At 37.9% G+C, this 15,553-nt stretch overlaps 2 protein-coding genes across 2 annotated transcripts; both read right to left on the reverse strand.

Annotated features, from left to right (window-relative positions):
• Nucleotides 1–568: 568 nt before the first annotated feature.
• noc4l (nucleolar complex associated 4 homolog) lies at nt 569–5,657 on the reverse strand. The gene is made up of 15 exons (XM_042396015.1): nt 5,444–5,657; nt 5,186–5,306; nt 4,678–4,784; nt 3,769–3,876; nt 3,447–3,596; nt 3,230–3,332; nt 3,055–3,089; nt 2,913–2,963; nt 2,656–2,767; nt 2,447–2,507; nt 2,151–2,261; nt 1,714–1,877; nt 1,377–1,459; nt 1,047–1,160; nt 569–911 (listed from the first exon to the last, which is right to left on the reverse strand). Exons 1-15 carry the CDS (start codon nt 5,594–5,596, stop codon nt 792–794), a joined length of 1,593 nt encoding a protein of 530 aa, XP_042251949.1. The 5' UTR covers nt 5,597–5,657; the 3' UTR covers nt 569–791.
• A 1,009-nt stretch (nt 5,658–6,666) lies between these two features.
• pus1 (pseudouridine synthase 1) lies at nt 6,667–9,265 on the reverse strand. The gene is made up of 6 exons (XM_042396016.1): nt 8,904–9,265; nt 8,443–8,669; nt 8,204–8,341; nt 7,859–7,961; nt 6,997–7,697; nt 6,667–6,897 (listed from the first exon to the last, which is right to left on the reverse strand). The coding sequence occupies exons 1-6, from the start codon at nt 8,965–8,967 to the stop codon at nt 6,865–6,867; spliced, it is 1,266 nt and encodes a 421-aa protein (XP_042251950.1). The 5' UTR covers nt 8,968–9,265; the 3' UTR covers nt 6,667–6,864.
• Nucleotides 9,266–15,553: the final 6,288 nt, after the last annotated feature.

Raw genomic sequence — 15,553 nt, forward strand, 5'->3', positions numbered from 1 at the left:
TTGTAATCAAACATCGGCCTATTCACAAATCCAGCAGACACCTAGAAACATTGGCATTCATATGGGGTCGTTTTCGTGGCCACCTGATGAATGTAGAGTCCAATATTCATGCTCCTGTTAGCTGTTTCAAAGAAGAAAACAAGTAGACGCATTATTTCATGACTATAGGACAGTAAGTCATAACTATGAGATAACCCTCACTTATGTTTTTCTTTGGTGAATGCACATTCAAAAGTTCTGGCATCCACCAACTCCTCAGATAAATGAATGAGCATTTAGATGTTTGACTTTCCTCAGCAGCTAGTTAGAGACTTCAACTGTCTGCTGTAAGCTGCCAGGCAGGTAGCATACAAAGGGTTTGGTGAGGCTTTTTACTGAAAACAGCTACTGGACGAGAGCAGTGAGACTGAACCATACAGTAAATGTAGCGTAAAAAAAAAGAGGCTCAACAGTTAGTAATAAATCTGTGTTCATCATATGTTATTTAGATTTAGCATCTAAATGTCATATAAACTATATTCTATTTATTTGTTACTGACTTCCTTTAACATAATGAGATGTAGTCAGGTTTGAGCTTTGTATAATATTTTTATTGATGTACAACAGTCACACACCAGAGACATGACAGACAGACAAGAGTTTCTGTTGTTGCTGGTCTCAAAAAGGCATTTATATTTTTTTTTTTCCTGAAGTCTGTCCACATGCCAAGTTCAGGCCAAGTTGCTGTAAACCCCTGACAGACGAACTGGTCCCAGACACCGATACCACCTCTGCAAATGCATTCCCTTGTTTTAATCCAGACAGAAGTGCTGTCCCAACACATCTCCCCCTACTTTTAGCAGCTGTGTGGCAGTTTCAAACTCCAGCGGGATGCTCTTGTTCTGGGTCTGCTTCAGGTCTCTCTCCATCAGCTGAGGACAGGACACAAAAACATTCATCATGCTACTCAGATAGTTATGGGGATTAGGTTGGCTAAGTGTTGTTGCTTTTATTATTTTTTTTTTTTTAAACACACAGACAATGAGAGTCAAGAAGTGACACATCACCTCATATGTTGTTGTCTCCAGCACCTCACTGATGTCATCTTCTTGTTCTGACAGGGGTGTGTTGATCAACATAGCTGCTTTGGACACATCTGGATGGTAATGCTTCTGCAGCGTCTGCAGGAAAGGAGAAGAATGTACACTTTGAAAAAAATAATAATGATTAAATTCTCAAATCAAATTAAATAAGACTCCTTAGCATATATGGCATCTCTTAATCTTGTTGTCCAATCAACATGAGAAACATGTTGGGTGACACAAGTCATAGCTCACTTGTAGTCAGTGTGGATGGAAGGATGATTCATTTGTGAATTCAAAGCCTCACATACACACCTTAATTTCCCACAAGCTGCTCTCTAAGGCACGGCAGTGAGCAGGATCCTCTTCATCCATTCGATACGGGTCCTCCAAAGGCTCTGTCATTGTGAACACAAACACATACTGTATGTTCAAAGATGCTTCTTTGGATTTATGAAATCAATTTTTACTTTTTTCCTACACAAATTTGTTTTAACTTTCATCATTTCATCCCTATTCAGAAGATTGTAGGCACACTGCAGTGAAACTGGACTGGGCATGCAAACCCCTGACGTTGTGAACGGTTATAAACTGATGCAACTGCAAATGTTGAGAAATTCCAAACATCAAAAGAAGACCGACTTTAACTTACCATCTTCTGTGGTGGGCTTGTGAATAAGGACTCTGCAGGATGGATGGCGACGGATCAGGTTGTAGATGAAGGGCAGCACTATGAGGAGAGCTGTAGGCGGTGCAGTGAGAGCCAAACGAGCCAAGCGTTTGGCAAACGCAGCCACTAGATACACTGGTAAGTGACTGGAAGTGAGCACAAACACGGCACATGTTACTAATGCTTTTTGAGTTTTTATGATTATTATCTGAATAGTGGGAAACAAATGATTAGGTTGTTCAACAGTTTACAAATCCTAAACACACTGTGTTTGAATCACGATTGTGGCTACTAACATTGTAGCCAACAGTACCACTGTGCAACACTCTCAACCTCCCACCAGTGGCCGGCAATGAAAGGGTGTGGTTTGTAATAGTGAATTCAGCTGTGAACCTTTAAGAAAGCATGAATGGTCTCACCTGGAGCTAAGAAAGAGGTTGGCTAAGTGGAAAAAGCGTGCTCTGTACTTCACATGGAAAACAGAGGGCTCAAGCAGATTATACAGCTTCTTGTAGAAATCAGGATAATCTCTGCAGAAACACACACAAACAGAGCATACAGTATATATGTCATTCAAAAATATCTCCGTCTACCATTGTCATTTATAGATTCATAATGGACTCTCATTTTGTGTCCTAATTACTTCTACATATCATAGTAATGAATATGGCTTTTTAAAATGGCCAAATTATTTGATTTTGCATATAATACTCACAGGTTGTGTTGATGTATGAGGACAAAAAGCCCATTGAGGGCCAGCAGGCTGATTGCCCCACCTGTTAAATGAAAACATGACAAAATGTCATATCATGATTACAATCACTCTATTAAAAAATACAGTAGAACATCCCATAGACCAGGTGTGAAAAATGCCACTTTGGCGAAGTTGACATCAACTTTGAAGAAGTCATATGTACGACTTACCAACTTCATAGGCAGCAGTCAAGAAGTCGATCATCAGTGTGGGTTTGCTCATGTGGGGCAAAATGGAGTCATGGAGGATTACCAAGACCTTTTTATACATGTTGCTTGGCAACTACAACAGAGAGATGAGAAATTAATGAGAGTCTTGACAGCACAGTGTCATAGATGTGGGGAGACAAAATATTGGAAATCTGTTAAGAAAGATTTAGAATACTTTATATTCAGGTATGTTTGTGCAATCACAAATTGTACGCTACCTTATACTTGAGAAAGCCGAGCCACATCCTCTCAAAGACACGCTTGTGTTCCTGTGATGAGGGACAACATGAAACTCTTATTCAAGAAACATTTACATCGCCGGCACTAATGTGAGGTTGCGATTAAAAAGATTCTACTTACACCCAGTTTTGCAGCTTTCCAGTCCTCATGCTTAGCTGGGGAAAATATTTAATTGCTTTAATGATGTACAGAAACAGAAACCTATGTGCAGGAAACAAAAAAATACCTTTTTTCCCCCCAAAGCAATGTTTCAGATACTGTATTAATTACAACATCTTCAAAAAGCAGGTCTCACCTTCCTGTTTGACCATAAAGTTGGTGAGCTCTGACTCCTGGCTCGGCACACTGATGTTGGACATGAGGGTGAACACATTGTTCTGATATATGGGTGCCACCGCCTGAGAGGAACAAGATAAGCTAACATTATTCAGCCCACTCGATTATTATTTACTCAACTGTACACAATGAAAGCAATAAATTAGAACAGCTACAGCTAAGCAGAGTTCTCCTACCCCTTTGTTTTTGTCCATGACTTGGCCCACATTCTCACGGATGGAGCTCATGACGTAATAGCGTACATCCTCCATCTCAAGGAACTCCTGGAACCTGGAGATCAGCAAGGAGTTGTCTGTAGTTCTGGACAGCAGTCTGTCCACCACCGCCTGACCATGAAATACACAGAAATATCAGTAACAGTTGATATTTTAAAAACTGCTTTGTTTCTTGTCTTGGCTAATAGCTTGAAAAAATGATGGAAGTCCCACAACCTGTACAGATAAATTAGATTATTATTTATTACTGCAAATGGTGAGGTTGCATGACACAAAATCCTACCTGGATGAGTTCCCTCGGGAAGCTGTAGTGTTCACTCCAGTCCAAGTCCTCGAGGGGATGCTGTCCTTCCACTGCAGCAAACTTCATCAGGCAACACAGGGCACTCTCCTGTATTTGGAAAGTTATTATTATTTTTAAAAAAAAGTCAACCTAGTTTACTTCCCCTTGTCCCCCAACATTTTTTTAACTGAAAAACCTGTAAGATAACAACTAAATGCTGAGTGGCATCAGTGGACCTGAGCTGGTGTGACATTGAACAAGTTACGACATAATTAGCATTAGAAATTTGTTTCATGGCTTTCAGATATAATAATGAACCAGATTACTAGGGCTGTAACTAACAGTTATTTTTTATTATCGATCAATCTGCTGATTATTTTCACGATAAATCGAAAAATCATTTGGTCAACAGAAATTTGGAAAATGGTGAAAAATACCTATCACAACATCCAGGTGTGTCCTCAAATATCTTATTTTGTCCAACCAACAATACAAAAACCCCAAAATGTTAAATTTACAGTTTTGTAAGACAAAGAAAACTCATAAAATTTAAAAATTCAACATTTTAGAGCCTTGAAGCAGGGAATGTTTGACATTTTTGCTTGAAAAATTACTTAAACAATTCATCGATTATCAAAATAGTTGCTGATTAATTTTCTGTCTATCAGCTAATCAATTGATTGACTAATCGCTGCAGCTCTACAGATTACAGACAATTGTGAATTTATCAGGGCCGAAGAGAACTATGTGAAGATGCTGTTGACTCAAAGATATTGGTAGGTGCCAAGGATGTTGTAATACAGTATATAGCTGTACCATTGCATGTTGCAGAAGCACCTGTGTGGAATACCAGCGTACCTGATCATATCTGCTATACGCGTGTGCAACATCAGCTTTCAATCAACTCACCTTGACTCCATGAAGTTCATGGCTGAGGTGTTCAAGCAGCATCTCCACACAGCTGTTGTAACGGTGTCGCATGAAAATTCTATACTTCTCCTCAGCACTATACCCACCTGAACAAGAAAACAGACACAAAAAAAGACGGATGAGAAAAATAAGAAGGATGAGAGTTTGCAACCAGTTTGTCTGATGTTCCACCCGGGGAGACCCAAGAGAATAAAAATAAAATACTAAAAAAGATTACTATACATTGTGCAGTGTGAAATATGATTTAAAAAAATTATAAAAGTATAATTATTATTATTATTATTATTATTACATGGTGTGCACTGTGCAATACAAACATTGTTATTATTACAATGATAATTATTATATTATGACAGGGAATTAAATTCACATTTTCAGCTCAATTTTCATTTGATATCCCATCAGTCTCACAGGTTGTAGGTACAGCAGTGATACTATGGAACAACCAGGGTTCATTATAATGGATTATCTGCTGGTTTATACTCACCACTCAACGCCTCTTCCTCTCCGGGCAATTTTCCCATAAACAGGTCTTTTCTCTCCAACAAGGCGCTGAACAATTTGCTACACGCACTGACGGCACTGATAACATCCTTCTCCTTTTCTGACTGCAAAAACAAACACGGGGAATACAAGCACATGCATAGTGAGGTATCCTAAAGAAAGACAGCTTGCTTGGTAATCATACAGCTAGTTCACCAGCATGTTTTCACTCAAACTAAGAAATATAGTTGTGTATGTTTACCTGAAGGAACTCAAGGATGTCAAAAACGTCGTTGGCATGTTTCCTGCTCTCAAGTATACTCTCGACTTTGCTGTTTAGGTTGATTTTAGCTGTTTTTACACTTTCTTCTGTTGTTTTTCCAGAACTCACGTTGCGTTTTTTGGCCGGCGCCATGTTTAGAGTGATGTTGCGTTCTCAGTCACATCTCAAGAATACGAAAAGGACGAACACTACAAAAATCACAGACAACCTAAAATTGTTCATGAATTTAGAATCATAATTAGTAATATATATACTGTATAACTGTTGCTGTACAAGGGTGTATATGATATGATGTGGTTTGCTTTTAATTATGTTTCACTGGCACACGGTAATCATAGTTGAGAAGTGGGAGCTCTAGTTTACTGTAAATCAAAAGGTTCCTGAATGCAGTACTGGTCCCAAACTCTTATCTCGCCTCCTAGTGATCGGAGGGTGAAGTTTCAGCTCGTAAATTATCACAGGTGATAAATGAAATTAACATTGAGTTCCTCTCAATTTTCTGTTGATACATTACTTACAAACCAAAACATTCTTTTTTTGAAGTAATCAATACCTGTAGCATATAATGAAACAGATTCTAACCTTTTATTCAAATCGTAAAACACAACTGCTTCATTAGCTGTTATAAAAGCTTAAATGTTGATTTTTCTAGTTAGACCTGATTCTTCAAAGTTACTTGAGTGGGTTTGCGTCAGACGTATTTGAGGGGATTTGTGAGGAATCTTATTGACAAATATCATTGTCAACAAAGCACATGAACTAGTGATAAAATTTTGAAGATTGACAAACGCTTGTTCATTTATGTCTTAAATTATATCAGCTATTGCTATATTTAAATTATATCAGCTATTGCTATATTTGTCCCCAAACTCTTACAATGGAGTCATGCTGGGGTGCAATTACTTAACAACTAGACAACAAGAAGAAGGACAAAAAGAATACAGGGACCAGTTACTCTTTCGCATGGAAAATTTCAATTGACACAGACTAGAAAAAAATCCAAACATATGCTTAAGAATCACCTAACAAGACAAAGACTAAAACAGCCAAACTATCAGACTGCAGCAGCATCTGTAAGTTTACTTGCCTATCTAAACTTTTGTTTTAGTACAAAAAACAATCATCATCAAACAAACCAGACAGACTTCCACATTTGTTGCAGGGTGAAATTAGCACAGAGAAACTCAACCAGACTATTAGTGTAAAATAATGAACAGAAAGGCTTTTATTATTTTGTTATTTGTATTTAATAACATATACATAAGAGAAACAATTGAATCCAAATAAGAAAATGTCAATCTTGAAAGATTAACTTCCAGACCCAAAAAGAAAGACAATTCCTGGCAAAAGAAAGACAGTTTTGATGAGAAAATGCCTCTTCTTTCAGCAGACAGGGTGACCTAATCAGAGTCATTTCCTTCATCTGCATTGTCCTGGGGAGATAAAAAGAGGGCAACAATGAATAAGAATACATTTTTAAAAAATCAGTGTTTCATATAGATTGTGTTATTCTAGTATGACTTCCCAGATACCTGTTTCTGGTCCTTATCATCGAGTGTTTTAGCAGATGTGGCTTGAAAGTCATGGATTGGGAGTGTGGACATCCAGCTGATCATGGAGCCCTCCTGACACTCTGTCTCAACAATGGTGGGGTAGATTTGAGCCTCCTTGAAGGCCTTGATCCTCTCCTCTTCACTATCCCATTCCAGGACCTCGTGCAGCCCGTCCCCTCCGAAGCGTTTGTTGTACCTGTCAAAGTGAACCCTTTCCAGGACCAACCCAAGTCCCGGAGCTTTGGGTACATCCACCTTCTCTTGTCCCCAGCTGCGCTCCATCACTTCTTCATTTGCGTAGCCCTTGATCACCGCAATCACCAGGCCGATCATCTTGCGGATTTGGTGCAGCATGAAGCTCTGGCCTCGCACGGTGATCACTGCAAACTCAGTATCGCTGCGGATAAAAGGCTCTCCACAGGACATCTCTGTGATGTAACGGCGGGCACTGGGGTCACTTGGAGCCTTCTGAGAGGTGAAGTTGTGGAAGTTATGGGTGCCTTTGTAGAGAGCGAACAAACGGTTGACCTTTTGAAGTGTCTCTGGCTCCAGGCGAAAGGCTGATATATTCCCAGTATCATAGTCTTTTGGGGAAAAGGCCACTGTTGGAAGCATGTAGGAGTATGTACGAGCATCACAGTTGTTTTTGGAATTGAAACCCTGAGTCACTCGTTTTAGACCTGCGGGCGCAAGAGTAACACATTAATTCCTGAATACCAAGACCCTTCTCGTTCTCTGGCCAGCTCAATAAAACTGGATTATGAGAAACAGCAAGTGTCAACATCAGTGTAACTTAAATTTTAGGCAGCTTCTCTCCAGATATTTGGGACCAACTTCTCACCTAGCACTCTGATCTGCTGTGGCAGATGCTCGTTGATTTTTTCAATGATGTCTTCAATCAAGCGCACCTTTAGAGACACCACTTGGCCAGCTGCAGACACACCCTGATCAAATTCAAATAAACAAACACCAACACAGTTTGTTATAATGACATGCCAGTAATAATGATGTGCTAACTCCTATCTGTGTCTTATTAAAATATGATAACAGTTAACACCCATTAAACTGACAACATACAATGGTGCAGAGATACATTACACTGAAAACCGGTTGGAAATACAAACATATTTATTGTAGATAACCCTGTAAAATTAAGTCCTATTGTACTAAATGTACAAATCCATACCTTGTCTGTTCTGGCACATCTTTGGAAAGACATCTTCTTCATGTCATCGCCATGGTTTTCAGGAATGCAACCAGATTTAATAAGTGCAGTGACCAGTTCATCTTCAATGGTCCTAAACTGAGAGGTGCCAGGATTTCTCTGAAACACAGAAAACATATCATTTAAGCACAGACATGAGAGAATACAGTTAAGTGCTTAGAACTGCGAGAGGTTTAAACCTGCTACATTATGTACTGTACCTGCATGCCGTAGTATCCCTTTCCACAGTATGCCATGAGGAGTACCACTTTCTTCTTGGGATATTTCTTTTCATCTTCAGCATGTTCCCCTTCTGTTTTTATTCTTTTTGTGGCGTGCACTGTCTCAGCAGAGACTTCATTTTCCTCATTGGCTCTTTTCAACAGCTTGGCTGTCTGCTCATCTTTGGCTCCTTCACTCATGGTGCAAAAGAACTGATAAAGTCCACCTGTGAAGATAGCATGAATATTACGTTATTACACTTAATAATTAGATGTTATTGATAATACATAAATATTACACCGAACCTACCACCTCTGTGCTACTTGAACATTTAGCATTTCATGTCCTTTAAGATTATTATGTGACTGACAGACGACTCAATTATATTTTGCACACATTCAAATACGATACATATTAAGACCGAGTAAATTCACGTTGCCACAATGTTAGGTTGACTTACTGTTTATCTCTGACGTCAGTTTGTGGTTTACTAAGGCACTCAACAGCGGTCGGCTTTTAAACATGTCACATTAAATTAAGCCATTATGAAACTATCCTGCAGCTAAATGATGCAAACCGGCATATAATCTGAATTAAGGAAGCTAACACGCAGCAGCGCAGGATATTCAAGATAAAACACAACTCAAAAGAATCCGTGGAGAAATTATACAAGCTGCTGAGAACGTAAAGTAGTAAATTTAATGACTATTCATAAATACTTATAAAGCGTAAACTGGAGCTGTATCTAACTGCTAGGCAGTAGATGTGGTCACAGTCACACACACATGGCTAAAGGTTAACTTTGACCCCTGGTGGAAATATCGCGCGACTTGTCTCGTTCTCTCGTTTGCGACGTCATAGCAATATATTTAATTAAAGAAAAACAAACAAACTAATTAAATCAGGCGCCAAGGATGTGATGCTATACTATGAAAACAAAAACCAGAAAGTTCAACTGACTGTCAGTTTATTCATTTTACTGGGAATTTTTCACATCCATAAATCCAAGTTCTCGAGGTCTCGCTCATCGTTTGAACTTTTCATGATTGAATTTAGAGATTGTTTTGAGTCTATCCAACTTACAAACAATAAGAAAAGTGCTCATACAGTAGTGTGCTCCGAGATTTTTTTTTCAAGAAATCTGATTTTATTGCCTACCTTTTCTGTAAAAGTTATTTTTCTATCTATTTATTTATTTATTTATTTATTATTACTTTGACCCTTTGTCCTGTTACCATGTTGATTGTATCAACAAACCGAAAGTGAAGTCATGTCCTTTGTATTAGCTTTATTTCATTATGATGCCTCATTGTTTTCGTTATTGTATTATTGTCACACACGATGCTTTCTATAAACAAAGTGAACCGGAAAAATAAAAAAAATCCATTCATTCATTCATTAAATCAAGCCGCCCTGTAGACAAGATGCAAAATTGTAATGGACTTCTTTGATTACAGTGTTGTCCCTGTTTGTCATTTAAAATAAAAATGGGCTGATAAAAAAATAAAAAATGTTTTTATTTGCTCTGTTATGATGTCTTTAAATCTAGGCAAAGGATTAATCTAAAACTAGTTTTGTGCATGTTTGAGAATTGAACTACGGGACAAATGTATCAAAGCAAAATTCAGTTTACAAAGAATTTAGAGAAAAATCAACATGTAATTATATTTTTGTCCACTTGAGTGCAGCAAAAGTACACAAACAGAATAGTCATTCGTTGATCCAAAAATGTTTTTACTGTACAAGATACAAATTGTTGTTTCATTTTAGGTAATATACTTTACGATCTTGTCTGACTCTCATAATAAAACCTGTATAGCTTTATTTGTGAGAAATCATCTTTGTATTTGATATTTGCAACTCTGATGGAATATTTCTCAGGTTTCTCAGGCTGCAGAGTCAGACATCAGCTGAACAAATGGGCTTGACTGCAATCATTGGCGGCAAAGGCTCAATACTCTTAGACCTTGCCTTTGCTCAAATCACCATATCATCATTATCACCTGAACTCTTCATACAGTGCAAGTAGACATGATGATAAATGGGTTTGTTGTATAAAGCAACACATTGGTGCCTGTCTTCATAATTTTTAGACCATAAATATGTCAAACTCATTTACAGTAGCCACCCATTACAATGTGCTGTGACTCATGAACTGTCATGTATGTGAGTACTTTAAAAGCCAAACTGTGGCAAAGAAGTTCAGCACTTCCAGAGCAGAGAGGTGTCTGTCTTACTCAAGGACCGCACAGACAATAAGGAGGGATACTTGTTGCCAAGAGGCCAAACCTTTAACCTTCTCATCCCAAGATGTCCTCAGAATGGACACTTCCACTTTTTCATAGCACCTTATAAGGTAATCAACTACTTTTCTGCTGAAAACCCAGTGCCAAACATAGGCATGCTATGGGAAAAGGGCCTCTGTTGCCTGATGTACTTAAGGATGGTTGGTAGTGTTGTTGTATTGTATTTATTGGGACCATGTGCGGTGTTAAACATAAATGTTAACATTTGATGTACTGCACCAGGGTTAGCTTATAGCTCATTTTAATCTGCAGTCCCTCAGGCAGGTCACAATTAAAACATATAACAACACAATAACAAACAGGACAAAGCAAAAAACACACAGGACACATAATACAAAATACAAAGCTACACACAATAGCACATTACACACACCCACACTGTCAACAAAAAAATAATCATTTAAACCTGTCAAAGTAAAAGCAAGATTATTTGACTTCATGAGAAGACCATGAGATGAAATTTAGAGTCAGTGGTTACAGAGCTGAGTAGTTTTTAGAAGATTTTCTTTAATTTGGTTTTGAACGTACTGATGGAACTGCAGCTCTTCATATCATCAGGTAGGACATTCCACTGAGTTGTGGCTTTCACAGTAAAAGCTGATTGCCCAAATGCAGTGCAACAAAATGGTATGGTACAGTCTTGTATAGAGGATATTCTGGAGGATCTAATAGAACTTACTGAGTGAGTGTACACAAAGTCACGTAGTGGAGTAAGGGCCAAACCATTTAAAATTTTATAAACTACGCACACATTTGAGAATAATCTAAAATTCTCAAAACTCAGTAAATTGTATTTGTCCAGTACCCTACAGTGATGGAAATGCATTAGCTTTTCGTCCAGAGTTTTTAGAGTTTGTTTGTATAAGGACTGAAAAGGTCTTATGGCTGAGTGGGAAGGATGGACCAGCAAGCAAGCGCTGATTTTTGCAGAATAAAAAAAAAAGTATTTAACTGGCCACAAAAAGGAGAAACAAAAACAATCTCATTAGGTTCATCATCTGCAGATAATTAGTGGAAAAAACCTTCACAGTCCACAAAACACTGGCCCTGGGAAAAACAGACCAACTGGTTTGCTCTCTTCCAAAACCTTTTATACCCTATCACCTGCTGTCTGTGGCTAATCAGGAAGGGTCTCTGGAGCTAGTGCCACTTTGACCCAGGTGGCATTGATTACCCCTTGTTTGAAGCTAAATGGTATTCAACTGTATTTTGACAAAAACATAATCAAAAATACATATTTTTACTGAAGTTAATAAGCAAGTAAACATTCCCTTCTTTGGAACTGACTAACATTACAGCAGGAAAAAACACCCACAAAGATATTTTAAAGGGGAAGTGCACTCCTTCTTCTTAAAGGGTCAAGCAGGTCAGGGAAGGGAATTAAAGTCCCCTTAAAGAAAACTTGTGTGAGCAAAAAGACTAAACACAAGTGAATAAGCATTTCTCAAACATCACAAGTTCATGGCTGATAAAAATGTTGATCAGATGAGCGAGAGGAAAGTGCACTTTCCTCTCAGCGTACATACCAACATTAACTCAATTACATATTGGAAATGGAGAAAGTAGGCTCCATGACATTGCCTATAAATGTAGATTTTACTGGATGCTGGTGATTCGAAATGTGAAACAGAGATTTTCTCTATGATATCACCAATGTATGGAGAATCTTTTACAGTTGACAAGCGGTAATTGTAAATTTATGTTGTCCTGCTCAGAAATCCTCAAATACACCCCACGAACAAAGATCGAATTAAAAAAGAGCCTCTGTACTTGGTAGATTAGAAAAACAAATATTTTCTTTAAGTAAATAACCATTTTCTTGTTGACCAAGAAAAACCTACACCTACTCCGCTGACCTACACCTTTCTGCATAGCTCACACTCACCTGTACTCCTACACAGTGCAAGCAGGCCACAGTCTTTGCTCACAAGAAAACAGCCACAGCAGAACCTTCGTCAGACTGACTGGAACAACTTGCTGCCTTTGTACTGCCTCCACATATAACAAAAATAATTAATTAAAAACTACCCTTATTGTCAGCAGAGAAATCCACAGCTGTTGAAGATGTTTCCCTGCTGGCTGAGTTATATAAGCCGTTGAACATCACAAACACCACATAAATGAAAAGGCAATGGAGAAGCAAATTGGCAAATAATGAAATATGCCGCATATGAATTAAACTGAAAGGGAGAAAATGTCATTAACATTTGTTTTTTAATTCAGTGTATATAGTGCCAGTCACTTTTAAAAAAGATGATTTGTATTGTACACTATCAAGCAACAATGCTGCAATTCTCCCAAATAATGACTGAATTAAAGCTTCAAAGTATCAATGACTCTTAAAGTTTTGCATATTTTAAGGCTACAACCAACTAGGAACTAAAGACTACATAGTGATTACTGTCCATCTGCTATTTTAGACACTCTGATCAGTATTCAGCACTGCATGAAATGAGAATGGACTGTTAAGTGTCTGCTCAGCTTGAAATAGTCAAATACCACTTTGCTCTCAAAAAATGATCAATTTTTATCAGTGGCCAAATTCCAAAATCAGTTAAACTTAAGAGTGGCTTTAAATGGCCTAAGGATGGCTTTAGATATTTGGGTATTTTCCCCCCCTCTCTATAGAAAAATTATATGAGGCTAATTCCAAGAAGATAGTCTGATGCATTAGTGAAGATCAACGCTCCCTCTTTCTCTAATAGGCTGTGTGGAGAGTGTATGTATGAATGTTCTGCCCAGGTTACTTTATCTATTTCAGATTCTTCAAAATCTACATTTGATAAACTGAGTAAAATAATTTCAAAATTAAATGGCAAGGAAAAGAACCAAGAATAAGGCTTAAAACATTACAAGTAGCAAAACCGAATGGAGGGGTGGGAGTTCCATATTTCAGGTATTACTTCTGGGCCACGCAAGTGAGGCACCTAGTATCATGGATTAAGGATTCTTCATATACATGATGGCCTCTGTTTGGTACCTCTAAAGTTGCTTCCCTTCTTCGATGTTTCCCTAAAAAAAATGCTCAAATGGGGGAGCGGACTAGGGTAACCCTAGAAATCTGGAGAGCCATACAAACTTCGCCTAGCTTACCAAAGCAAATCTCATCAGTGGCTAGTGTAGGTTATCTGAAGGATTGTGTACCAGTGCATATAGATGTAGGCTTTAAAAAGGGATCTGAATATGGACTCAGTTATTTACATAATTTTTTTCACAATAGTGAGACACTTGACACATAAGGAATGGGAAAACACAAAAAAGCCTACTCCAGTAGGACAGTTCCTTACAGAACTGCAATTTGGAAATGAGGTTAGAAAAGTAATCTCCAATTTATACCTATTTTTTCTTCTAAATGACCCCAAACAATACATTACAAATAAAGGAGCAATGAGAGGTTAAAATGAATACAGATATATTATTAGATACCTGGGGGAAGTTTATAGGGAGGCACATTTGATGAGCAATTCTAACACTTGGAGGGAGTTCAAATGGAAAGTTATAACAAGATACTTTCGGTTCCCGCAACTAACATTAAAGTGGAGCCCGACTAGCAAACTGGCAACCACACAACATTTTTTGGTCATGTTCAAAGTTAAGAAATTTCTAGAAGCATGTGTCAGACGCCCTCAGAGAAGTGTTTCACAAGTTCATGGCTGAAGATCCAAAGGCGGTCCTCCTCGGAGCAATTCCTGAAGGCTTCGCGGGAAGGGCTGAAATCTATTTGTTCCAAATACTTTTGGAGCTGCGATTAAATGTATCACAAGTAGATGGTTGAAACCTGATCCTCTCCACCCCATCATTCATTCTTATCTCATGTTGTTGTGTATCTGAATAGTTGCAGATGAAACTTTCTCACGCTATCCCACTTACCAACTGTCACTGTCAATGAAGATGACTTGTCTCTCAGATAGACAGCAGATACTATAGGCTGCAAAAGACAGGAACCATCTCACACAGGCACTATCTTAAAGTGTTTATCAATTTTAACTGTATAAATGATTTTTATTGTTCCTTTTAAGCTCTGTATTATCATCAATTGTGGAACCTCCGCGCTATAGGGTAAAGTATTTCTGGTTGCTTTCATTGTGTATGTAGTCTTTTTTCTTGAAAACCATGTGCAAAAAGGTTAGACATGTCACTGCCCAATTTGGATGATGGTATCATTTCAAAGACAACTTTTAGGACTACTTCAAAAGATAAAGTCTTTCTGACTCTGCGATAAAAGGCCTGGGAGCAAATGATAAGGTCGACTGTGTTGTATCATTGGCACTGTTGCTCTGTCGGTCTAACAGACAATGGGATTCTTCCCAGACAACTCCTACAACGCTGACAGGTATAAGATAATAAAACTGGTGTGTACAGTATTGCCAGGCCTTGTGCTGGCAGCATTTCTTTGGGGATAGTACATATAAGTATAAATTTAAAATTGCTCACTGATAGCCTACTCAAAATAGAACAAAGGTTGAAGAATGTTTCACAATCATAACAGCGTAGAAAAAAAGAAACTAACTTACACGAGCAGGACATTTTGAAGTAGAATAGATTAGAATAGCATGTTTTTTCAAATATGTCATTTGTGGTAAAATGTAATAATTAAAGCTTCCTCAAGCTATTACTGAACACATAAGATGTGTTAGAAAACCTTTTTTTAATACAGACATTTAAACAATGAATCCACAAACAAATCTCAAATTTGGCTATTAATTTTACAAACAGTATTGCTGTAACATTTTTTTTTTAATTCAAAAAGTGGAATTTGACTACTGGATATGAAGTATTACAATTTACCTTCTTTTATTGATTG

The sequence above is a fragment of the Thunnus maccoyii genome, chromosome 19 (genome assembly GCF_910596095.1).
Source record: "Thunnus maccoyii chromosome 19, fThuMac1.1, whole genome shotgun sequence".
NCBI classification, from domain to species: Eukaryota; Metazoa; Chordata; class Actinopteri; order Scombriformes; family Scombridae; genus Thunnus; species Thunnus maccoyii.